This window comes from Embiotoca jacksoni, unplaced genomic scaffold, assembly GCF_022577435.1.
Source record: "Embiotoca jacksoni isolate LCO1_2020_lvr unplaced genomic scaffold, fEmbJac1.0.p SCAF_3, whole genome shotgun sequence".
In the NCBI taxonomy this organism is placed as follows: domain Eukaryota; kingdom Metazoa; phylum Chordata; class Actinopteri; family Embiotocidae; genus Embiotoca; species Embiotoca jacksoni.
The window spans coordinates 20,328,412-20,354,673 of record NW_027185381.1 but is presented as its reverse complement, the minus strand read 5'-3'; the positions used below and the strand labels follow the sequence as shown (position 1 = coordinate 20,354,673).

At 41.2% G+C, this 26,262-nt stretch overlaps 1 protein-coding gene across 3 annotated transcripts; it reads left to right on the top strand.

Annotated features, from left to right (window-relative positions):
- The first annotated feature begins 2,920 nt into the window (after positions 1 to 2,920).
- Positions 2,921 to 26,262, top strand: LOC138206480 (SITS-binding protein). 3 transcript variants are annotated; one of them, XM_069163221.1, is made up of 11 exons: positions 2,921 to 3,251; positions 3,333 to 3,984; positions 5,496 to 5,667; positions 15,873 to 16,080; positions 16,262 to 16,412; positions 18,812 to 19,009; positions 19,419 to 19,687; positions 19,823 to 19,959; positions 20,883 to 21,004; positions 22,815 to 22,994; positions 23,168 to 26,262. In XM_069163221.1, exons 2-11 carry the CDS (start codon positions 3,514 to 3,516, stop codon positions 23,339 to 23,341), a joined length of 2,082 nt encoding a protein of 693 aa, XP_069019322.1. In that variant the 5' UTR covers positions 2,921 to 3,251; positions 3,333 to 3,513; the 3' UTR covers positions 23,342 to 26,262. The 3 variants fall into 3 exon arrangements, with proteins under 3 accessions (XP_069019322.1, XP_069019320.1, XP_069019323.1); XM_069163219.1 differs by having other exon boundaries at positions 2,921 to 3,984; XM_069163222.1 differs by lacking the exon at positions 23,168 to 26,262 and having other exon boundaries at positions 2,921 to 3,984; positions 19,823 to 19,955; positions 22,815 to 22,896.

Below are 26,262 nucleotides of genomic sequence, written 5' to 3'. Positions count from 1 at the left end.
GGCAGTGACACTGAATTCAAATGAATCAACATGAACACTGTACAGTTTAGGTTTCAGAAAGTTATGACAAAGAATGCGTCTATGAAAGCTAAGAGTTGAACATATATTTTTATTGTATACATCCTTGTGCATGTACATTGACTCAGCAAATAGTTTGAGTGAACCAGTTTTGTAGTCTATGTTGACATTATAACTCCAGACATATTGGATGTTGACAGTCCAAATACCAACAAATGCCACCTTTGACCAATCACCCACTACCCTTGAGGCCCTCATAGACAGCATTCCTGCCTTCAGATGTCTTCTGCAAACCACATGGGCCCACACGGCACACAATGTTTTGATATGTCACAACTTACCCTGAATCCAACACAGATATTGCTGTATGATGTTTTTAGTTTTTTTTTAGTTTTAGTTTTTTAATTCTTAAATGCACAAGTAATTCACGATTGATAGAAATCCAAACAGAAAAATAGGTTATCTATTGGATATAACATTTTGGACACTGCATGTAGCTTAGCCCTTTGGTTGCACCATCAGTCCTCAGTAGAAGCACTTCTGCATTTGACTCTTTGGTGTACCTTGACGTTTTCTTATGTGCAGACACTCACGCTCTCTGCCTTCTCCATATCACGTTCTCTAGACCAGAGGTGTCAAACATACGGCCCGTGGGCCGGATCCAGCCCGCCAGGGGGTCCAGCTCGGCCCGCCGGATGACTTTGCTAAGTGTGAAAATTACAGAAAGACATTAATTGCATTTCTATGAGAATATGGAGCTTTATGAGTACAAACGTTTTGTCATTTTTTTTAATCGATCCATTAATTGCTTCAAAGTAAATGCGATGGAAGAAGCGCTCATTTGACGTCAAATGTGTCACAAAGCGAGGGAATCTGCAGAGGAGAGCCCAGCCAGATAAACAGTGGGCTGATGTCTGAGTTTTTGCTCTTTATGTTTCTAGTTTATTGTAGAAAGACCTTAAAATAGGGTTTATCATCCAAAAACCTTCACCAATGATTTAAACGTAGAGAAATATTGTCGTTATGTATGCGTTATTATGCTATGGTTTTACTGGTCTGGCCCACTTGAGATCAAAGTGGGCAGTATGTGGCCCCTTAACTAAAATGAGTTTAACACCCCTGATCTAGACGTAATGGACCTGAATAAACTACATTACCCAGGGGGCATAGCATGACGCTCACCTTTTTCGGTTCAGGCAGTGCTTCTCTCTGTCGGCAGCTCGTCCAACAGTGATGTCGTCCTGGCTTCGAAGGGCCACAAAGATAACTCGAACGGAGTCCAACGATAACACAGCAGAGCTTCAAAAGTCACATCCTTCCCACTTCTTTGGCACAAAATATAGGCTGGGAGCAGCAAGCCAAAGTTAGCGCTAATGCCAGCAGCGAAGATCCTGTTGATGTCAGCAAAACACATGCGTCTCCAATTCAGTTAAACCACAGAACATACTGTTTCTGTGAGTATGTAAGCATCTCATTTCACATGAACAACAGTGTTGTTTGTTCTCCCCCAAAATGTATAGTGATGGTTGAATTGACGGCGCCATCAAATATTCAATCAGATAATAGGCTACACCTTATTGATGACTCCACTGAACCCTATGAACAACAGGTTGACCAAATTCTGCAATTTCGTGTAACCCTTGCAGTTTAAAAGTCCTTCCACTTCCAACGAGGTCCAGCTTTATTCAAAGTTTTGACCTCGTCTTGTTGCTCTAGTAATTGAAATGGTTGGTATGATAAATCTAGGCTATGTTGTGAACATTAGCAATACCCCCTCTTTTATTCAGTGTTGAAATTTATAATGTATGCTATTTGCTGATACTAGCTGATAGGAGCACTGGCACATCATTTTTGTTTCCACTTAAAGAACTGAACAACATGTTGCATGTGAGACATAGTCTGTCTGTCTAATTGCAACATTTTGAGGTGCAGATTATTTTATTCAAGTCTAAACACAATTAACCCTTACAGATGTTTGGATATCAGACCTTGAAATGTTGCTTACACTGCAATATGTATTTAATCTGACAGATGAGTCTCCTTTAGCATCTTTTTAAGACATTTATTCTAGTGTTGTGAGTTTTACATCTGTCAGAGTGTTTTTTTTTTAGAAACCAGTGTTCCTATTGGTGTTGGCTAAAAATGACAGGTAGATCACAAAACAAGTGACACTAATAGAAAGGTAGGGGAAATGCTCATCTGAATTTAAATACGCATTTGATTGCGTTGAGTGTAATTCTTTTAAAATTGGTTTTGTGTTCATTAGTCAATTTATTGGTCGATTATACCCCCATATGTAAATGAGGCTTCACACTAAAGACATTTAGGATTCTGGATTTTTTTAAATTTTAGATTCTGGGCAGAGCTTGAAATAAGATGGAAAGGTAGAATACATTCTAAATACAAAGTAAAAGTAATGTACATAAAGTCATTTTAAGTGTGATGGTTGTGATGAGCTTAGAGCTCTGGCCCTGGAGTGTCAGCATTGATGTTTGATGGATGACAGGTGGCTCATCATCTCACTTTGTAAACTGAGCAAAACTGTCAAAAAAAACCCTGATCAAATATATTTTAACCTCCACACTACAAAGTCCCTAAATTCAAATAACAAATGTAATAATAATTTTTGTCAATATTTATCTTTGATCAATTTGATTAATAAGCCTACTAGAGTTGATTAAACTAAACGGAAACACACATTGCATGAAGACATCAGTGGTCTGTAATATTACACTTCTTTGGGTGGTTGACTTGTGGTTTCAGTATCAGTTCCAGAAATCACCCTTTGCTGCCTGTTAAAATGTTAAACGCCGCAGGATCAGATTTGGATGAGACATGGCATGTGCCCCGAGCTTGCCATGTCCAATTGACACGACTCGCCGTCTACCAAACCACCGGATGACAAGCCTGCACAGCCTTTACGCACGGAGAGCGCAGGGAGAGATTGCGAACAAGCATGGGGGTCCCTCCCTTCCCAGGCTGCCCGTGGCCTCCTCACCCCGGCGGGCAACTCCAAGACTCTGCCAAACCCTCTTGATCCCCCATTTCCCTCTCTCTACCTTTCGTCTGAAGAAACAACCCGGCGTTACGTCAGAAAGTGCAGGGCAAGCAAGACAGCGTCTTAGGAGCTATTCGTAGGCATTGCTGCCAAACCCGGCTTGGGGCTGCTCATGAGCTCACTGCAGCCAATGCAATTTACAAATCCAACTCTTTTAAAACAGCAGCAGTATGTGGTAAGTTATCTGTTCATTCATACTGTGTTATTTCCTCGCTGGATTTTTTTTTTTTCTCTCACAGCTTTCTTCACATGACAGGTCTCTGTTGCTGGCACACAAAAAAACAGCAGTGTAAACGGTGTAAAGATAAAGAGTAGACTGGTTACACTGCAGCCTCACTGAAAACACCATGACATGATGAAGCAGCAGAGCTTTTTGACGCACAGAGATTTCTGCAGCATTTTTTGTGTTTGATTCTTTGCTGATCTCAAAAAACAACATGCCCCACGCTCGAAATAGGAACCCTAGCCCCATCCCAGAGGTAACATGGGACACGGGATTGAAGGAGATGAACGAGACCTGGAAAGGAGCTATAGCCTGTCTCGGGGTGGCCGTCTTCTTTGTAATGACCATCGGGATCATATACTGGCAAGTGGTGGACCAGCCCAACAAAAACTGGATCCTCAGGGGGACTTTTAGCGGACTGATCTGGGAGAGAAGAACCCACTCGCTGGTCATTCAGACCCTGACGGAGGACAAGACCTACGTGGAAATTGACGTCGGGAACGTGGGGAACCCCGACATCGAGGTTCCCTTCGTGAGGAACCTGTGCTGGCTTAATAAAACTGAATTCTGCTATACGTGGGACTCCGTGGCCGAGGTGAAGATCTCGCTGGAGGTGAATGAGGATACGGAGACGGAGTGCTACAGTATGACTTGGGCGCCGGTGCACTGTCATGTGGAGCTGAAGGTAGGTTTTCTCTGCAGCCTGCACTCAAGGGCCAGTCCGTTCATTTTACGCAAAATGTGATGCGCAAAAAGTAGAAGTAGATTAGAACTAGGATGTCTCAGTTTGCAGTTTACTCAGCGTTAACTGGCAAATGACTGTGCACAATGTAAAATTTAACGAGCAGCCTCCTAAAATCTGTCAATACAATATCATAGTCTATAAATTTTATTCCAGATGATTTGTGCATTATACATTTATTTTCCATCGGCGATGAAACTCAATTTACTCGATTTTTCACCCACCACCTGCTTATACAAAATGATTAAGGCACCAGAGAATCCTTAAGAACAAGTGAAAGGAGATACAGTATTAACAAATTGTGTAATTATCCTTTTCTTTTGTGAATGCTGTGTATAAATTAATTATTTACCCTGTGTGATTCTGAAAACTTTATTTTGGGGATCTTTAGATGGATTTGAAATCCAATTTTTATAACTACGACATCCTATTAAATTGTATGAAACAACACAGAATCGTGACGCTTGAGTTGACGTGGTATTGTTTGTTTGCGTGATTCTCTCATCCCTTTGCCCTTCCTACAGCCCTCTTATTAACTGCACTGGGTGGAAGACATTTCGTGTTAAAGCTCCTTCGTCACAGTTGTTATGCATTTTTACACGCACAGTACTTACTGTACTTTCCCCCCTCAGCTTAATTATCAAAGGCATTTAACTATTGCGACGTTTGGGGAGGTTAATCTGTCCCCACTGGAACATTCCTCGCCATTACTCCCTGTCATGTGGCGCGACTGCTCACAGAAAATCTTTTCCAAACCAAAGTCGTCTCTATTTTCCTCTAATTTCCCAAATCCTGCCCATGCAGTACCTCTCAGGTGACCATTTGGCACCTGTTTTTGAAACTCCTTCAAAGCACAGATTTTGATGACGTGAAATAAATGAGCTTCCAATTCTGCGCATTTGTGTCCCAAAGCTAAATATGGGAGGGAAGCTTTCTCTTAGAAAACCCTCTGTCACTCAATCCCTCCTGCGTGCCATACTTTCTTCGACAGTCTTATGTACCAGCCATCACACATCACTTCGTGCCATGCGATTTATCACCAGTGTAACACACGCTGAATATTCATCTAAAATACATAAAATTGAATAGCATTAGAAAGCCATATTCTCCGTATAGGCCACTGATTCATAAATGAAATTGACATTAACCATGAGCTTTTAAGTGTACTAAAGCATTGGGATGCTTCTGTAAAGGTTGTGACATTCATTAAATGTTGGTGGCTATTTTAGAGATGTGTTTGAGTGGAAAAACAAAAATAATCTGGAAAACAGAATTTCCTTGTCCCATCAATTGTGCCTTTTTTCTTCCACAAAATTTTGTTTATATATATTTCCTTTTGCATATTTGCTCTTTCCAGTCAAATGCATCAATGTCATGTTCAGTTCCTGTTTTACCCTCCACTCTCACTATGTTTTTGTGACTGCATGTGTATGCATGTGTCTGTTTTCTTGCAGGACTGCTTCTCCATGACCAACGTGTCCTGGTATGGCGGTGCCAGCGTGCGAGGTCAGACCTGGCCGATCAACGATCAAAACGCCACGATGCAGACCTTCATCGTCAGCGATCTGAAGGACAATCCCTCCGGCTTCGGCTCTGCCCTGGAACGCTACTTCCTGGGCTCATCTGGTAAGAGGTCACTGATGGGATTGGTACCAGTTGACATTTGCTGTCAATGGAGAGTATCTCATTTGCAAAAGTGGAGTTGTTGTTCTTCGCACATATTAAAAGATGAGAGATCTTCTCAAATCTTTCAAATGACACAGGGTCAGCTGTTTCTTGCACTTTCAGTTGGTGCAGGGTTAAAACAAGGGCTCTGGAAATCTGACCCCCACAACAGCGGGTATACAATTTGTGGCGTGAATCCCAGGGCGTGAGGGAAGCCCTGTGGATGTTTTTGTGTTTTCTTACCCCCTTAACCTTTCATGTAAGTGTTTGTTTGTGCATTAGCTGAGAAGAAATGGCTCCAGAAGCAGCATCACCCAAAACACACACACACACACACACACACACACACACACACACACACACACACACACCACTGAGTGGATTGGTGGGCTGGCCCACAAATAGAGTGTAACTCAATACTGTCTGTGGCATCCGAGTTTATTAATTTAGAGATTAGACTACAAAGGGAAGCAAATCACCTTTAGCATCTTAAATTAACTCTTAGGGATACCAGGGTAATTGCCTTTTGTTTCTATTAAAAGGGCAGGTTGGATGAGGGCCCTGCTGACTCTTATAACTCACCAGGTTATTTTGGGGGTGTTAGATTTTATCCTGAGGTTAAAGGGGGGAGGCAGGGACCACTAGCGGATGTGAATGGTTAATGCGACTGATGAGGAATGTGTGCAGTGTGTGCAGTGTGGTAGAGAGTTTTGCATTAACCTCAGTAACTTTGGACTCACAGGTTGTCTTTATGAGGTGTTTGGTTTCTGAGCTGCTGCTCAAACTAACCAGTCGTTGTTATTTTGAAATAAATATGGGATTGTTATTATTCTTATCAGACTAACATTGATTGGAAAATGCATACATGCACATTTAAAGGTGTATTTCTTTGGCGTAAAGTGAATATGTTTGTCAGTAATTGTGTGCATGTGTAGTTCTATGTTGTATGAGTAGCTACAAAATTAAAATGCTCCGTGGAGAGCATGACATCAGCCAGCGAGGTGATACAAACAATCATCTGTTATGACTTCACTGATTGTTAGCAGTATCCTCACACACATTCATTCACAGACTGACAGAAACAAATGCACACATGCACACGCGCATACACATTTTGGGATGTTACGTAACAGTGTCAGGCTTAACAAGAGAGTCACATGACTCAAATCCCTTTTCCACCTTGTGAGAGGACGTCAGTAATTATCAGGACCCTCTCTCTTTAGCTTTGCACTGAGAAAAACACACACACACACATACGCTCACACTCTCTCACACACACACACACACACACACACACACACATTCACACACAGTTGAGATGAGATCCGAATGAGAACAACAGTTTAAATGTTGCCGAGTAACCACTCACAGACACGGAGCCCCAAAGATAGCAAACTGATGCTCAGCAATGACAACGACGCCTGTTGGAGCATTAAAGGTATATTTAACGTGATATCTTGCTTAAAAGTTGAAGGATGTCTTTGTTTGGATTTTCTTGGATTTTCACAATGTGCACACTTGGTCTCAGAGAGAATCATTTTCCATAGTTGAAGACATTGAAATTGGTACTTGGCTGCTTTCCTTTTATTTCCTGTAAATTGGTTCAGGAGGATGTGCAGCCTTTTTTCTTTGTGCAAACAGCTCACGAGTTAAAAAATTAAGTCGGCCCAACTATGTGTAGACTGGGCTGTGTCAGATTTGTTCTAATGTGCCATATTTTCAGAAAGTTTCACAACCTCTCCGGGTGACCACATTCATCATCATTCTGTGTTCCACAGATGAAAAGACGCTAACGTTCATGTGTTTTCTTCATTTGCCAACAACCTAATCACTCTGGTGTCGGTGTAGTAAACTGACACCCTTCATACTGATATTTATATCACCAGTGGATTCGAGTATGTACTGTAAATCACACCATTAACAAGGGTGTAACCATCAGACGCATACAGGGCTGTGCTGCAGGTAGAAAGGTGATATTTCTTTGAACTGCAGGGAGGGATTTTTCTTCTTCTGGTGATTCACTGTATATCCGGGTGAGAAGGTATACTAGATGTAGTATGCATGAGAGACAATCTAATGATACACTGCTGTGTTAGTGTTTTAAGACTGACACCAAATTTCCCACCTCCTCAGACCACTGCAGAAAGGAAATATATGAAACTCAAACAAATCATTTACGTGCATTTGAACCAGTACAATGAGAATCCAGCCATGGATTATTTCCAGTGAGGAAGATCAATGACTCAATGAATTCTCTTCGATTCTGACAGGAGTGTCTTCCCTTAAGTTGACTGACTTTCAGTATCAATTACTCACTGATCACGAACTGCAGTTTGCAATTATGCACACCACATAAGTCAGATACTTTGAATAAATAGTTGATTAAATCAAATACAAGCAGCCATCCTGGCAAAATAATCACATAACCATCTGCACTGTTGTGCTCAACAAAGTGGTTGCTTAATGATTGATTATTGTGCAAAGTTTCCCAGTTTATGTAAATAATATACCAGGAGTGTTCCAGATAGCAAGACCTTGGAGAGGCATTGGACGTGGACTTTCATGAGAAGTTGAAAAACAATTATTGCTACCTTATCTCTTCTGTCTGCATAGCTGAATGACGACCATTTCTTTAACTTTATCCTCATCCAAAAACATCAGACTGCATCAGCTGTGTCCATCCTCCTCTTCTGACAAAAGCAGCTCCTGAGTCATTACATTTTAAACTGCAGTATGACTGCGGCTGCAACAAACAGCACTATGTAGTAGAGTCATAACTGTGTTATTGTTATGGTTTATAGCTTCAAGACAGGAAACAATTGAAGTAGCCTTTATGGATAAAAAAAAAAAAAAAAATCCACATTTATGGGTGGATAGTAAACAAGATCATTATGGGAAATTGTGACTTTATGCAACCGTGTGAAAGCTTAAACAGATTATTGAATTGTTCCGCATTTTGGCAGTGAAAAGGTTATTATTTTTTCATGTCAATCGACCAAGTCTAATTGAATGCAGGAGCAAAAAATTACTTACAGAATGTAAAATGAAGACAACATACAAAGTAAATCTTTTTTATGTAGGTTCGGTGTCATTTATAGCCAAGTTTTTTGTTAGTTGTTTTTCCAAGAGCGCTGCACATAAAACAAAGAGACAGGGCTTTCAGTATGGCTGCTAAAGTGAATTCAGCTGTAAATATGTACTGTATATCATGATGTGTAACTCTACACCTCAGTGAGTATGATCAGTTTCCTCTATGGAAAGGCTGCTTTTAAATCCAGCTGTCCACACCAACTCTCAGCAAACCAAGTTTAAACAGCATTGCTTTTAACAGGATGAGTGCAGCTGATGTGAGTGCATGGTCCCCAACAAACAAAAATGTCATGTCTTGTGATTTGACCCTATTTCCAAGCTCTGCACTCAATGCACTGGCAAAGCAATGATATGGTTTGCACTGATCGGGTCCTTAAGTGTACTGTGATGAGTTTCATTTGGGCGGAAAAAGAACTGCAGCTTGTTTCCCCTAAAACAGATTCAAGAAAGGCAGTAGTCCAACGGTAATAAAACAGTAAAATAGTCCCCACATGTCTTGATCATTTTGGTGAATATTAGTTATAATTAATGGACTGACAAATCTGCATTTTGGCACAAAGCCTTCATCAGCGCTATGATGCCGCCTTTCTTCCTCAGTCTGCTTTGGCTGCAGTTTTAATGTGACATTAAGCTTCACAGCTGTTTGAACCCACTGACTGTTCGCGTATACATGTGAGGTGTGGGCATGGGATCTGTCTTCACTGACTCTAGTTAGGCATGGGGGCGCATTATAAAAGTGGTGGGCACTAAGGAGCTGTGACTGACGTTACTAACCTAAGAGGACTCCTGGGGAAGGTTAAAGAGCAAGATTGACAGGTTAAAACACAGAGGGACAGAACAAATGAAAGACAACATACCGTACAGTAATTGTGGATATTAAGTATTAAGACGAGAGACAAAGAGTTGCAAAGTAAAGAAGAGGAAGAAAAGTGAGGCAGAGAGACAGCAGAGAAGATACATGCAACCGTGCAGTAGAGTGACATTTGAGAGTGTTGCCAACTGGATGAACTTGTCACAGCCCCACCTGTCTTTATCCATACAAAAGCAACTGAGCTACTAAGGACAGATTAGATATCACTGAAGCCACATCCTGCATTGAAAACGTAAGAAGGGACTCTTCAGAAGAAGGTGTCCCAAAGCTTATCTCTGCAACGAATATACAATTTTACAATGTTTTAATGAGCAGACATGCAGCTACCATAAACTTTAGAAATGAACTGCTGAACGTGCCTCACGGTAAACATGTACTGTGTCTCTGTGCCTGTCCTAAAATAATCTGTTAATTTACTTCGATAACATCATTATTATCTAAATAAAGATATTTAAATAATTAAAATGTTTAGATACATCTACATTTTGTAATAGTGTATTGGTGATTTTGTTCATGAAATTACAGCTGCAATCTATTTATCAATTTAAATTGATAAATAGCCGTTGTAATATTGAAAACAACCCACTTAGTTTATAGTACTATTTACTGACTTTTTTAATGCCAGCTCTGGTTTAATATATTGCTAAGATAGCTGTGCTGTAGCTTGCATGAATACAGTCGTGTTTCGACAGAATATATTTTTAAGTGACAAAGCTGTCAGTGTTTTCAATGTTAAATCAGGTTTATCTGATAAATAGAAGTGTTCACATTTCCAAACGCTGAGTGGATAAATGATATGCGTTAATATTTCAAAGCTCAGAATTTTTTGTTTTGTTGTTATGGTGTGGGGACAAAATGTAATGGGGAAGTCCAAAAATTGCCTCCATTAGTGAATAAAAAGGACTCGAGATTTTTTTTTACGCTCAGGGAATAGAATCAATGGATTTGTTTAATAATAAGCAAAAGAAACCATTTATTCATATCCATTTCCTTCATCCACACAAACACAGTTATGATTTATTAATTTTGAATGATTGCATCAGATTATGTATTATACTTATTTTGGATGTTGGAACACTTTGAGCAGCATATTTGCCAGCTCCTCTGTCTTTGGTAGGTTTTTCCATTCTCATATTTTTCTAATATGAACATTTAATTTAATCAAAGGGCCTCATTCTTCCATGGTCTGAATGCAGGTACTTTGTTCCAGCATTACAAGTAAGGGCTGTGAGTGATCCCGTGTGTTTTTATTACGTGGCAGTGTGATAGCTGTTACTTTGACCTTTGACATTACCCTGTTGCCCCGTTGTGCTCACTCAGCCAGTCATTTATCTTCTGTCTCCTTAAATCAGCTTTTTTTTTTCCATGCTACATTTTATGAAGTATTATAATCAGATATAATTTCTGCAAGACTCATAGGACTTGACGACAACTTTGTAAGATATTAGACGACCTCCTAAACATGCGTATAGGAGTGCATTCTGAAATCTGCACGACCTCTTTCTCACTCTCCTGATGCCCACGGTTTCACAAATTTTTATTTTAAAATAATTTTGTTCTCCCCTTCACGTCACCAGCTCCCTCCTTTTTCTTTATTTCTCTCTCTGACTCAATCTTTCCATGTGGGATGATACTTTACTGCTCCTGCTCATTTGTTGTTTGGTATCTCAGAGGGAAGCAGCCAAGCACAACAGAGAGATAGGGATTAAAGCATCATGGGTTTTGACTTTTCTCTTTTCAGATAATGACACTTAATCAACTTTATTTGATACAACACAGCTTTGTAGTGACAAGGAAGAGAACAACAAGCTAAAAGACAAATTTCCATGATGGAGTTTCATGGCAAGCAAAAACACAGGAAACAAGGAAACCACAACAGACAAGAATTATAGTCAGAATTTGAATGTTATTTACTAATCTGAGTGGAAAGCGTCACAGAAAGTACCAGAAATAAACCAGTGAGTGGACCATGAGTTAATTTTTATATATTTTTTGTCTTTTCGGCCTTTTAAAATTACAAGTGAATAGTTCAGGGTGGGGAGACTAAATACCAATATTTTCTCCTTACATCTTTTGGAGGCCGCTTGCTTAAACAAGTTTAGTACCAAATAACATTTAAATGTAGCTTTTTTTTTTTGTTGTTGTTGTTTTTTTTTGTAGCTTCCAGTTGAGTATTTCTTTGGCATTTTCATTGTGTTTACACTAACCTGAGATCAAGGAGTAACACGTATGTAGAAATATAAGCTTTCTCCTTGAAGGAAAACAATCTGCCCAACAACACTCATCTGTGTTGCTCAATAGGTCACCAGGAGGTCTCTGCATGGGCAGCTGCCCTGAAACCTCCACCCTCCTGGACGAGTAAGATGTGAAACACCTCAAGAATGACTTACTTAGCCAACCGAAGCTTTGTTAGAAGTAAGCTGTCATCTCCTGTATGAGAGAGCTAATGTTTGAAAATCGCCCAAAAGATTCTCCTCAGTCAACCTCCTATATTTTCCATCGAGTGTGACAACGACAGTAGAGAGAGACTTTTTAAATGGAGTATTAATGGAGCAGCCTCTGTCCTCTAATGTAGTTACAGTATGTATTAGCTTGATCACAACCCTCTACATGAGCAAGTATCTTATTGCAGCCCATAGCTACATTTTAAAATTAAGCATCCTCTAGCGGTCATTTAGATACTGACAATCTAGTTTCCGGAAGAAGTGTCTCAACTCAAGTAATGTCTATTTTGTCTGAGTGTTTCTTTGTTAGGAGGACGTGTGCAGGAGAATACATTTCGTTTCCCATTTCCAATCAAGACATGGGATTGATTTTATAAAAAATACGCATTTACTGTTGCCATAACGAAAGATTGGTTAACTTAAAAAAATGTATTAACTTTAACACACAACGTAGTTCAAATAGGCATTTTACTAGCCAAGTGAGCCGGGTGGGTTTTGCTCCTAAAACTAACCAGGGACGCTTAATGTAGGAAACACTCCTTTGAGTCGTATCTGAGGGTCGAAACAAAAGACCTGTAGGCCGGTGGTCGGATGTGTTGGAGGTCATGTTGAGTCTGTTTCCAGTTTCGGCGAGCATTTCTTAATATAAATTAAACATGCTAACTTCATCATCTCAGAAGTACAAAAAGAAACGATTAAGGATGAGAAAATAATTTTGGATTACATTATCTATCAAGTATTTACATCTGGGATCTTCTCATCTAATCTATTAATAGTGAGGACACATTTTTACTTGTGATGTTTGTACAGAACACTGTCTCACACTTGAAACAATAAAACTGATTGATGATAGGAGTAGAGCAGAGAAAGTCTCTTTACTGTTTCATTATTTTTTCAATAAGAGGGATTGGAAATTTACTACCATGGCAAGATCCCAGTTTTGTGGCCATCAGTTTCCTGAGGTTGGGCACAGAAACTAAATTTCCATTGTTAAGGAAATGCATGCCCAAACACACACACTCACACACACACACACACACACACACACACACACACACACACACACACACACAAACACACACACACACGCAGTTACTGTTTAAATGCACATTTTTATAACCCCAGTCAGGGTTGTACGCGTGCACGGGTGTCATAAATAACAGCTTAGATATGACAGGTAAAGGAGTGCAGCCCATCTGGTCCACAGCAGCAGGGAGTCAGCGGCAGCCTTTTCCTTTAGACCAGCCACTCTCCAAGGACCGAGACGTCACATTAATACCTTCCTGACCCCTGAGAAGGTCCACGGGGTCACCTCCACTACCACCTCCCAACCTTCAGCTCAGACTGAGTGAGAGGAAGTGCAGAACCTTTCTGGTCCCATAAGTCACGCTTTGTTTTTCTTGGAAGTCCACAGCTTCCCATTAAAGGAAGTGTGTGCGTGAATGTGCGAGAAAACGCACGTATGTTCACGTGTGTGTGAGGGTTATTCGATTTAGATGTGAAATTTAGGAATGTGTGTCAGATCATTGAAATCTGCCCATTAAACTTCATCCATCTTTACATTTGCTGCTGCTTTGAAGGTGAGAGGATACTTTCAGTCAGGCGTATAGTTTCACCTTTGAGAGTAAGTGGAAAATATTTTATGGGAAGCTTGGAATTTATAAGAAATTGTTCTAAAAATAGGGTCCCCTCCTCATTTCCCCTTAAACTCCAGGGCACCCCACCTTGGTGCTTGGTGGTAACTCAAACCTCGAAGCTGCTTCACTTTCTTTAAATGACACTTACTGGTTCCTTCTTTTCTCCAGTAAATGCATCTAGAGTTAAGATATTTACAGTAAATAACCAGGGATGAGAAGGAGAAGCTTTCTTTTTTTTTAATCATGTGCTTTTGAGACAGGATTTAGTAAACTTAACTTTCAATTCTGCTTGTTTAATCAGGGATGGAATAATAGGTCGAGCAGCCTTGGACCAGGTTGTCCCATTTTCTTGAGGTTCCGCACTGTCACTTCCCATAAAAACTAAATAGGATCAGAGAAGTTGTGCTTGCAAGCTAAACTCCACTTTCCATCCCCTGCACACTTTGGTGAAACACACTGTTTTCAGCTCGCTGTATCGTCACATCATTCGACAAGGTTGCTTGGTGTCTGCTGGAGTTTCATTGCCTATATTTCCACTGCCTGCATTCCCTTAAAAATATTAAATTTTCTCCACTGCTCTGCCTTCTACTCCACTGTACAGTAGACATATACAGTTTCATAGCACCTTGGCTTAATTAAAAATTCACTGAGCAATTATAATTCTTGCAGTATTTTATATAGGAATATATATAATATAATATATATAAGAATGTTTCCTAGCAAAAATCTACGTTTATCTCCCATTTCTGAATGTGCAACAAGCAATTGGGTGGTGACCTAATACCTTGTGAGAGGCAGCTGAGGTGTTACCAGTATCTCTTTGACATTATCCGTTGCAAACACGTGAGAATTACCCCGAGGTTGAAGGCTCTTCACCAGGCTTTATGCGGTGCTTAAATACTGATCTCCCAAACTATTAATCTGATTATAAACTGGTACATGAGTATCCTGCCCGCTCCTGGTCCCTGACTTCATGAGAACAGTAAGCCCATTGAAACTGGAGAGGGTTGCTGAAGTGAACCAAGCTCTCACCGGCTTCTCAGACTGTATAATCTGTTTATTGATCAACAAGAAATCTCAAAATCCCAATTTTGGCTATTACTTTGAGCAGATTGTGATTTAACTGGAGCAGGCGGCCGGGGTCAGAGTCTGGGTTTGAAGGCGACATATCGATACCAGCCTGGGTTTTGCTGACCTTAGACGGGACAGACTTGTAGCCGAGCAGAGCGGAGAGGAAGAGAAGGTTGTTAAAGCCGGGAGGGAGAAGGTGGGAGTCAGGCTGGGGGAGAAGTGGTGAGGGTCGGGGTAACCTGAGAGGGACAAGGCATTCCTTGCAGGGCAACTACGTCTGCGGACACAACTTTCTGCTAGACATAATCTTATCATTTCACACACCCTCTGAAGGACTATATATTCATACTGTGTGAGAGAAAATAGGGGATTCCCACAGGTTTTTAGGGGGTTATAGTTGACTAATTTAGCCATCGGGGTTCCTTTTAGTTTGTTTTCTTGGGGTTTTTTTTGTCATAGGGAGAGAATAAAAGGTTCAGGGGACAGGTAGTGCTCATGTTTTAATGTTCAGAACCAAACCCAAAACAAAGCGAGCGAATAAAAGCAGATTCCTTTTTACTAACAGCGTGACTTTCCTGGCTACCTGACTCCCCTATCATTGGTGTGCAGTGTAACCTACCTACTCAAAAGTTGCCAGCAGTCGCAGGGTAAACTCATCCAGCGGCATACTGCCATATTTCATTCTAGGGAGTGTTTTTCTTACATCTGAGTGGAGCAATATCAGCTGACACAGCCTACACTCTACCTCCCACAACACTCCATCCGTCATACTCAGCCGGGTCTCAGTAACACTTGCGCACGATGTCATATAAGTGGAATCTGCGATGGACTATCTCATACTTGCACTATTCTCTACTCGCCTTCATTTAAGACCGACCACGTGACTCCTTTGATGTACTAACAAAGCACCTGGCCCTTTCCTTGCATCAATGTGTTTGTTGTATCTTTTTTTTATCAGACCTCCAGAATCTGTTCATCAGATTTATGTATTTCTGACAAGCACGATGTAATAAACTGTGCTGTACCCTCTCCTCTCTGCTTTCTTCCACGCAGGTGTCGCAGTTCTTGTTTCTCCGGATATTCCCCTGCAGCTCGGGATGGACAGCAGGCAGCAGTTCTGCCTCCAGTCACTGCCTAGTATGGAGCGACTCCCTCTGCAGTACACTGTGTGTGTGGCCCACAATGTGAAAGCTGCTCACCAGGAAGCGGTTCAACAACTCTCTGAGCACAGCAGGGAGCTGCCCAACATGAAAGCACTGTGGTTAGTTCAGTTCAGATTAAGATTAGAGGAGATGTGGCTCTACTGGCTTAATTTCTTGTTGTCGTAATAAATCCAACGGTGATGCACTGCTGGGGTCAGTGAGCCCTGACTGAAACTTTGAGGTTATTTATCAACATTTCTCAGAGCAGCAGGTCCCGTATGATTCCTCTGTGTCCTACAGGCTGCCGTTCTGGAAGTTGCTTGCCTCCGTTGATTCAGGGCCGAAGGTGGAGAGGGAGCTGAGGACCTTCTCTAATCGACTGAGGAGACACCAGCTGGGGGAGGGAGTCATCAGCCTCAATGAACATTCCACCACCCTCCTCTCTGATATGGTATATATTCAACACCGTTTCTTCTTCCAGCCTTTAAAGTCTATCACAGATTGAGTTCTAGTTTGGCAATTATTTTTCAAAGGCAGGCCTGCTCTGGATAAAATCTCACTGGTTGAGTTACACCTTAAGGATGCCCAATCCAAGAATACAATTTTTACTGTCTAATGTTAGATGGAGGACTTGGGCGGATGGTTGCCAGGTAGCCAAAACAATCCATTCGTCATTAAATTTCAATGTAGCCAGAGGCTTGAAGCTGCAACTCAAGTTGATCTGGTACCCTCAAGTGTTGACTTTCCAAAATTGAAGACGTTATCATGAGTTAACTAAAGAAGTTAAATTTAAGGATGGGTAAAGTATAAAAGAATCCTATAATTTTTACTAACTGCATATTCAGTGGTCACTTTGGCAAACCAGAAGGTGTAAATAAAAATAAACATACCTAATAAAACCATCACAGATTTTTGGAGCAATCGGCCTCCTCCTCTACAATCAAATTAAAGTGTCCCTCTCCCTAATTGCCAGTTATTTTATTAAATTAAAAATGTCCCTCCTTGCGTTATGTATAATTTGAATAGTCTGTTTTAGCATTAATTACCAAGTCTTGACAGAAGTAGTGCAGTTTTGTTAGTTATCTCGCATATTGGTTCTTTTGCTATTCCCGTTGAAGTTCAAATTTCAACCATCATCTGTCAGACATTTCATGCACCGTGTAGCCACTGATTCTCGTAATCCTCGTCTTCAACCATCAGGGCAGCGAGGCTGGTGAGGGTTCATCGGTCAGAGGCTCACAACTGGCCGGGAATAGAGATGAAAGAGTTTTCTTAAGTGGATCGCCAGAGCGCTGGAAACAGGCAGGGAAGAAAAGGGGGAGGACAGGTGCACTGAAATATCACAATGTAGAAAAAAAAAAAGATGGTTTAGGCCCCATTGCCTTCATGTTAAAAAAAGAGCATACCTGCAGGACACATTTTGAATTATGTTAAAGACTGTAAATGCAGTATTATTTGAGGTATTCTAAACTTACTTGGCTGTATTTTGGTCCATTGTGAGTGTGTTTTCATTACAGAAGGGCTTGTGATATTTTTCTGCTCTTTGCGATATCAGTGCTTTCGGTTATTGCTTTACATTTCCAGTTACTTCCTTTGAATGTTATTGCGAAGCATACAGAAACAAGACCGCCGGACCACAGTCAAGTAGATCCGTGTCAACACCTGCTGATGTTCCACTGCAAAACAAATATATTTGAGAGAAGACAAACAGAGCCTCTCTGAATAGATCTCCGGTTGCTCTGAGTGTGGTAACTGTAGGATGGTGAAGAACTGGGTGTGGTGAGATTTGAAGGGATCTCAGCCAAGACCAACTCTAGCTGGTGATCCTGACACCAGCTCGATGCTGCGATCTGACCCGGACAGTGAAACAGGAGAGAAAGCAGCAGAGTTTCACATAATCACGTCAATCAGCGAGCTGAAATTTAGGCAACTCTCAATACACAGACACAATGGCAGCAGTATGTTCCCATTACCAGTTCTGTAGGTGTGAACGAACAGAGAGAGGGGGAGAAAATGGGAGGAATAACACATGTCAGTTGAGGGATACCATTCAGTGAACAAGAGTTTCTTTTTCCTACCCAGAATCTCGGGTTTTCTGGTACATCAAAGATATTAACCACCAGTTTTGTTGGCTCTGCATCGCCCTGTTCCCCTCACTTAGTGCTATAAAGAACCAGTCAAGTGTATAGTCCTGCATGGAAACTTATGGAATTGAAGTTGTGCATGAAGTGTAAGGCTCTGCAGAAGTGTGACTGGCAACAATGATCCTCTCTTTCACTCCAGTTTTACAAGTATTCATAAATTATCAGTCACACTATGACCTTTCTTTCCCAGTTTCCATATTAGCATGGAATGACTTGCTGGCATTGGGAAATTTGACTTACTAATAAGTTTGTCACTTATCACTTAGACACTAAATGAAGTAGCTTTTTGCAAAAAAAATTAAATAAATAAGAAAAATGTAATTTAAAAGGCCATATTCTAGCCTATATTTTTTCTTCTTTTCCAGTATTTTTCTTTTTCTTTTTAATAAAAAAAAAAGCAGAATAATTGAAATATCAGAACAAAACTTGAGAAATTACACAATATGTACTAATCTGCCCTTTCTTCCCAAAGCTATTTCACCTTCTAGGGTCAGCATTTATATTCTGAAGAGTTTTTGTTGCACAGTTATGGAATCTGAAATCTCTGTTTGATTTAAGCATGTAAATCCCAGAGGATTATGATATATGTCAAATGGTTCCGACAGAGGTCATACTGTCACAGCCACAGGTTTGCAAAGCAAAGTGCCCACATGGTCTGTTCCTGCAGTCATATAGTATTGTTGTGTATCTGTCTGTGTCTCTGCAGGACCATGACTACCTCAACAGCAGGAAAAGGGGGATGTCCAAGAGACTGACCAGGGACCTCCCACTTGTCAAGCTTCTTAACATTTCCATCACCCTGTCCCCTTTCCTGGGTGTGGACACCACGCAGTTCCACACCTCCCTCATCGACGGCACCGAGGCCTATTGGCTCAGTCTCCCCTCGGCCCCTCAGGGACAGCTGGTGAGACCCGCGAGGCATTTTGTATTTTCATTTTGGTACAGAGTTGCCTCCCCTAAATAGTCAAAAAAATATCCACATTCTTTCTGTTGTGATGTGTTCACATAATGGAAAACATTTTCCATGTCATCTGCAGTTCTCCATAACAATGAACTTTCCTGAACTTACGAGTACTCTGTCAAAAAGAATCCAGACACAGATCTTTTTTTCAAGTATGATACTTTCCATCTGCATTGCAACCTCTCTTCATTCACCACTTCCAGTTTGATAAAACGCAGAGCAGTGTGAATATGGCCTAATCCAGAAAATCTATAATTGCAACAGAAAGAGGCACTAATTACCCAGACAAACTAATAGCAGTGTAAAATAAACTCCAATTAAAATCCATTTCCTCTGTTCTTCCATCCATTAGGTCCCTGTGATGAGTCAGTGGCGAGGAAAGTACTGTGTAAAGCTGAACATCACAAACCCAGGAGCGGTGAGCTGGTTCCTGGACAGGGTGGGATCCCTGCAGGCCCATCTAGGAATGGAGTACATCCTGCTGGAGGGGGGCGAGGGAAATTTGTTCGAGGAGCAGGCGCTGCGGCCGCCACAGGGTCTGGGCGGAGATAAGTACATCAGCCTGCTGGCTGACCTGGCTACCAGGATAGGAGACTCCACCATCGTGACAGCAGGGATGAGGTAAGGCCCGCAAACATGTTCCATCAACAGGCATTCTCCCAGTACATCTTCATTATCTTGACATTGCTCCTTCAGTGTGCTTTTCGTTTTAAGGTATGCTCATGTTTGTAACGATTCTTTCTTTCTGTGTCTCAGGTCAAGTCACAAGCCGCTGTTTGTTAGGATGACCCCCTTGCAGTCGGACTGGAGCCCGATGGGCCTGAAGGCCATCATTCCCTCCCTGCTGCACCACACTCTGCTGGGATACAACTTCCTCATTCCTGATGCAGTAGGTAATACCACAGCCTTTGAGTAATTTTTCTCCTTTCTAGTATTATGATGAAATTTTGCCTTTTACATGAAAAAAAAAAAAAAAAAAGGTTCTGATTTGATCTGAACTTCTGGTTTCTGGCACAAAAATCAAGTGTATTCCTGTAATATTCCAAATTCTTCTGATGGTGGATCGCAGACAGGCAAGCAACCAGGCAGACAGACAGGCAGGCAGGCAGACAGGCAGACAGACAGACAGGCAGGCAGGCAGGCAGGCAGGCAGGCAGGCAGACAGGCAGGCAGGCAGGCAGGCAGGCAGGCAGGCAGGCAGGCAGACAGACAGACAGGCAGGCTGACAGGCAGGCTGACAGGCAGACAATGTCTGGGAGAAAACTATTTACTTTGAAGTGGAGAAAACAGGGAGCTGTCAGGAGCACAGACAGAAGAGATCGTTTGATGTACTGTAATTACACATAAAACATTTTAGATTGTGAATTTAATCTATCCATTACTGTGACAGTTGTGAGAGCTGCATTTGGATCACTTCTTAATCCATGTCTTAAATCATATTTTTTTTATATCAGCATATAAACTAGTTAATTTATTTTTCATTAAAATATTAAGAAAACCTAAGTGCAATAGTTGCTTCAGTCTATCTCCAAATTGATTAGAATGTATCATCAAATATTAAATAGTCCATTTTGCTTTCCTTTCAGACAAAAATATAGAATTGTTCTAATTTTTGATCATCTTTTTGATTCATGGATTGGCACCCAGAACAAAAGAAAATAGGACTAACTTCTCCCAGAGGACCAATATCCCATAATCTGTTTACTCTTATATTTGCCCATTTCAATAACCACAGAGAAAAATTAGGTAGGAAGTGTACCAACTGTTTAATTCATGATTTTCTCTGCCGTTGTCCCTGCTCTGTCCCTCTGCACAGGCGGCTCTCTGTCTGGAGATCTGGTCACAGATGAGGAGTTGTTCATCCGTTGGCTGGAGATCGCAGCCTTTCTCCCTGTTATCAGCTTCCACACACCACCCTGGGTCTGCGGGGAGGACCAGGTACACAACCATGAACTGAACACACATTACAACGCAGTCAGAGCTCCTCATGTAGCCCACCAGCAGTCAGACTGAGTTGAGTGACATTATAGCTGCCTCATCCACATTCGATGTAATTACGATGTGAACAACATAGTAGGTTCACGTTCTTTTCCAGACTTGTTAACAAGATTTTCACTTGTGGAAAGACCAAGTCAAGTGAGGTGTGAAAGCTGCCAATTAGATGTTCTAAAAGGGAGTGGGAGATTATCTTTCCTTCCACACACTGCTTTTGAAAAAGAAAAATAGACATTAGAGAAGTAGTTTATTGACCGAGCAGCCTTCCCCGTCAGTTTTGAGGGTCAGTGCCGAGAAGTTCCCACCGATACTTTTGCAGGGGAGCCTCAGGAGCTGCTGAGACCTGATCTATCCAAACTCAGACCTGGTAGGAGAGGCAGGACTCAACCCTGTCCTTCTCTGCTGGAAATCAGGAATGTGCTATTCACCGTGCACAGCAGGAAAACAAGGCCTGCCCTCTCCGGTGACATGAATTGATACTTTTGACAATGTGGTACCAGAGCTCAGGTTCCTGAACAGAAAGACACTTGATGTTTCTTGAGAGGATAAAGCCCCCCTTCCAACACCCCCCCCCCCCCCCCCACACACACACACACACACACACACACACACTTCCCCCTGCCCTTCCCCCTGCCCTTCCCGCCTTTCCTCATCTCATTCACCTGTGGTTAAGGGTCCATCTGTTCTGAATTACTCTCCTTATTCTAGATTTATGGCTCACTCTCACTCTCAACGGCCACTTCAGCAGGAATGATAATGAATTTGAGAACAAGTCTTGGAAAAATACTTTATTGAGGCAATTAAGATTTCCATGAGTAATTGACAAGTAAGACAGAGTGGGAGTGATCAACTGAATTTATTTTCCACTAGGAGAGGACGCAGGCAGCAAAATATATTGGTTGTGACTTGTGTTGCGTGACAAAGATAAAAAATAGGCCTTTTGGATAGCTAGATGTTTGACAGCAGCAATGTTTTCCATTTTGGTCTCTTGCATGGCCTTCAATTTATAAACCCCGATGAAGTGAGACTGAGGAGATGTTTAGTGGAGAATAGACTGCTGCACTGCACATGATAAATGACTCCTGTATGGGCATTTTACTGTCGTTTAAATGTGGTGCACCTTTATTTCCAGAATGTGTGAGACTTCACTCAGTCACAGACAGGTCACAGCAGCGACCACACTGGAATCAAATAGCAATAAAACCTCAAACCCACACACATGCCTGACTTCTCAATTAGAGAACAGATCTACTCAAACCCGGGCTGTGATTCAAGCTCATTCCTACAAATGTTCTCTATCCCAACTCATAAAAATACATTTTTTTTATAGATGCGGTCAACTTTTGTTTTTGTCATGGGACGCTGAAGAGGATGTGACCCTTCTAGGAATGCCAGAGTAGTTTGGCCAGAGTGAGACAGGAGGAGGACTTGAACAGTGTTAAAACCACTGTGTCAACAATGAGCTGCTATTCAGTTCCGTCTGCATGTCTGCATATAGAGATGGCACAAATGTCCTTAGCAGACCTCATTGTCAATATTATTCTTCTCCTGAAATACTTGTGGTAGATGATTTAGTTTAGGAAAGGGCTTCCATTTTTTTTTTTTTTGTTGCTCTAGATTTCTTGAAAAGGCATACAATAAATGGTTCTGAGTGAAAATACAGTTTGACAAAAAGGCAGACAATGATCCGTCCTTCTATGACTAAACTTCTTACTCATTTTTCCTCATGAAGTTTATGATGTTTTTCTCAAAGGTGCTAAACCTAACTCGGACCTACATAGCGAAGCACCAGAGGGATGTGGTACCGCTGATAGAAAAGTATGCAGAGGAGTGGCAGATGACGGGAAACCCCATCTACCGGCCGATGTGGTGGCTCAGTCCCAGTGACCCCATGACTTTCACCATCGATGACCAGTTCCTCATCGGAGACGAGGTGACTTAATGGTGTTCTGATGGGAGGGGATTGAGTTCCTTCAGTCAGCATCTGATATACTTGGCATCCGATAGTGAAGAAATGAACTGCAGCTTGTGTGTGTGTGTGTGTGTGTGTGTGTGTGTGTGTGTGTGTGTGTGTGTGTGTGTGTGTGTGTGTGTGTGTGTTTCCAGGTCCTGGTGGCACCAGTGGTGGAGAAGGGGGCAGTGCAGAGGGATATTTATTTACCTGACGGGGGCTTCCAATGGCAGGACAGCCGGAACGCGCAGGTGTTCGACGGCGGGACGTTTCTACAGGACTACCCCGTGCCCCTGGAAGAGGTGGCCGTTTTCTTACGGAGAAGCTGAGTCACTTATGTCAGTGACTTATCCTGATACTGTTTTTAATCAAATTCTTTTTAAAAAGAAAATACTTGTGCTGTTCTCAACTTGCACTTTTCCACTAAAGACCATTGACCCTGTCTCAAGGCTCTGTCTTGAGTTGATATGTAGAAAGAATTTTTTTTTTATACTTGCACTTTACAGTTCAAAAGTATTTGTATTTTTTTCTTCCTTTTTTAAAAATGTTAATCTGTTTTACCTCTTGGCTGATTTGTTTCCGGACTTTTTAATCCGCTCTGCTTTTTCTTTTTCTTTTTTTCTTTTTTGTATAGTTCCGGAGAAATCTGTGTGTTTACATACTGCATTTCTACAGTCTTTACATTTTTTTGTTGCTGCTGGCTCTCTTGATTAAGGAGGAACAAAGCAAGCCTTTTTGTTTGCTTAAAAGAATCTGAATCTCTCAAGAAGACCAAATGAACATATAGATAGACAAAGGACGATGTTTAAAAGGGCTTTTTCGATGGAAATACAGACTGGGATGAAACTAGGTCACAGAAACCTGCACACGGGGACAGACGTGTATGTCACGCTTACTCATTGGAAAGGCTTTTACTTGAACTTATCAGGCTGAAAGGCTGATATTTTATGAATGTACCTCAAGTTATGGATTTTCACTACTTTACAAATTCATCAGACACACGATAACCAACATGTTCTCATTCCCAGGGAATCAAATAATGCTGTTTTCTTTCTTCAAAGCCGCACAAGGTGCCTCACATTTAGGCACGAAAAAAAACCACATGGTTATGGTTGGGGAAAGGTCATGGATTGGGTTAAATTTGACACGGTTGCCTTTTGGCCAGGTTTATGCAACAAAAATGATTGATTGGGGTTTGGAAAAGAACATGGTTTGGATTATTTCAATGAAATCCATGTTAACTCCTGAGAGAAAGTCCCGGGTTTGTTCCGTCCAGCCACCCCAGATCTCCTCCTTATGACCTGCTTCGAACGGCCTTGTCACATTGTGCATAACACAAAACGCACCATGTGTGCATCACTCGGACACCCACGGCTGTGACAAAACAGAATTAGGCTACTTGACACCCTGTGAATGAGAAGGGGCTGCAGTAACCCCTAAACACATATTCTTAGATTATTTTTTGATTTAGTTTATTGACGTGCCACTCTGTTGGACATACATGTCCCGCCAGATGGACTTTGAGGCCAAGCCGCTGCCATTGTAACTATACATATATTTAGATTAAATTTGACCTTCCTAGTAACCTGCTACAGCAAGGGCTTTTAAATAGGTGGCTCTTTTTTAAAAAAAAATTTTTTTACTATGTGACTGTTGTTGTGTTGAAATGCTTTTTCATGGGAGCCAAATGAAGTTCTGAAGAAAGCCTTGCTGATGACACGTCACAAGTGGAAAGGACATTTTAACGAAAAAGCTTGACATTTGGGGAAATACACACGTTCAGTTTTTTATTTTTAAAAGACTGATGTCACTCCTGTCTGTTTTGTAAATACAAAGCTACCACAAGCGGCCGGTTAGCTTAGCTCAATGTAAAGACCAGAGATGCAGGGAAACAACTAGCCTGGTCCAAAGTTAACGGAGTTTGGCAACCAACACTTGTAAAACTACAATTTGTTTTTGTTTTTGTTGATATTAAGCATTATAATGCTCATTATAATGCTTAATATCAACAAAAACAAAAACAAATTGTAAAGACAACAACTTGCAGTTCTGTTTGCTTACATAGACTACGGGACTTTTTCTTGGAGGGAAAATTCTTAGGTTTTTAGGCTAAGATAATTGTTTTGTGGTACTTCAGCGAACTACTGCAGGTACATAAGAGAGTGGTATCAATTTTCTCATCAAACTCTCAGCAAAACATCAAATCAAAACTTATTTCCCCAAATGTTGAACGAAAATACATAAATACAATACTCTCTTAAATTATGCCTCTTATTTGCATATGAGAGCATCGCATTCAGCCCTGCTACAGAAGAAAAAGACATATTTTTGCTCGATTTACCTGAAATAGTCCAAAGCATGACCTGACATTTGAAATGATAGAGGTGCAGTGGCCGCCTGGCACAAACCTTCTTGAGTAATTCAGTTTCTGCCCTCAGGTGTACCTTGACTTAGCCAACTCTTTGAACTGTGCTTGTAGCGACACGTAGCTTTCTTCAGTTTATTAGTTTAGATGTAACAGAATATCTCATGTTGTTTGAACACTGACTTGATGCTCTAAGCGAATGACATGTAAATGATTGTGATTATATTCAAAGTCAGCCCATGAAGAAATGTAATAATCTTTATACCATGATGCATTGCTCTATATATGGTTGGTTAGTCGACAGTGCTCTTTGTCAGTATTTTTCTTCATTGATTTGTTCTTCACGAGGCGATCTTAGCTGGCCAGCAGTGATGATACAGACTCTGGAAACTTATCACTTAGACCACTAAACTGATTGTGAAACTTTGATCGAACTAGTTTACTGTATCAACTCAAACACTCAGGTCTAATGAAAGCTTATCAGATCACCAAATGTCTTAGTGCAACGCAGTATGTTGTGAACACATTGACGTCTTAATCTCTCCTAGAGCAGAATGCACAATGGACAAACTGTGATTTCCCACAGCCCTTTGAGTGAGGAGCTTTTCAAGTTCCTGTTGTAATGCCTTTATGAAACGCTGTGGTATGTTCACATAATATGTTGCAGGAAAAGCTTTGATGTGTTATTCCTTCCCTCTACAGACTGAGCGAACCATGTGCCTTAATATGCCACTCTTAAATCTGGACAACACAAGTGTCTGGATTATTGCAGTATCAGCAATGTACATATTACGATGACTGTGCCATTATAAGTGTTTTTCTCTTCTGTAAATCAGAGAAGGTAGAATGACAAAGTTGCAATAAAGTTTACATTTTCTTACTTCA

What these genes read in the sequence shown, in the direction of transcription:
- LOC138206480 (XM_069163221.1), top strand. Translation starts at nt 3,514, where the DNA reads ATGCCCCACGCTCGAAATAGGAACCCTAGCCCCATCCCAGAGGTAACA. An exon ending in ACTGTCATGTGGAGCTGAAG is followed by an intron (nt 3,985 to 5,495) that starts GTAGGTTTTCTC and finishes GTTTTCTTGCAG; the next exon opens with GACTGCTTCTCCATGACCAA. An exon ending in ATCGTGACAGCAGGGATGAG is followed by an intron (nt 19,688 to 19,822) that starts GTAAGGCCCGCA and finishes TCTGTGTCTCAG; the next exon opens with GTCAAGTCACAAGCCGCTGT.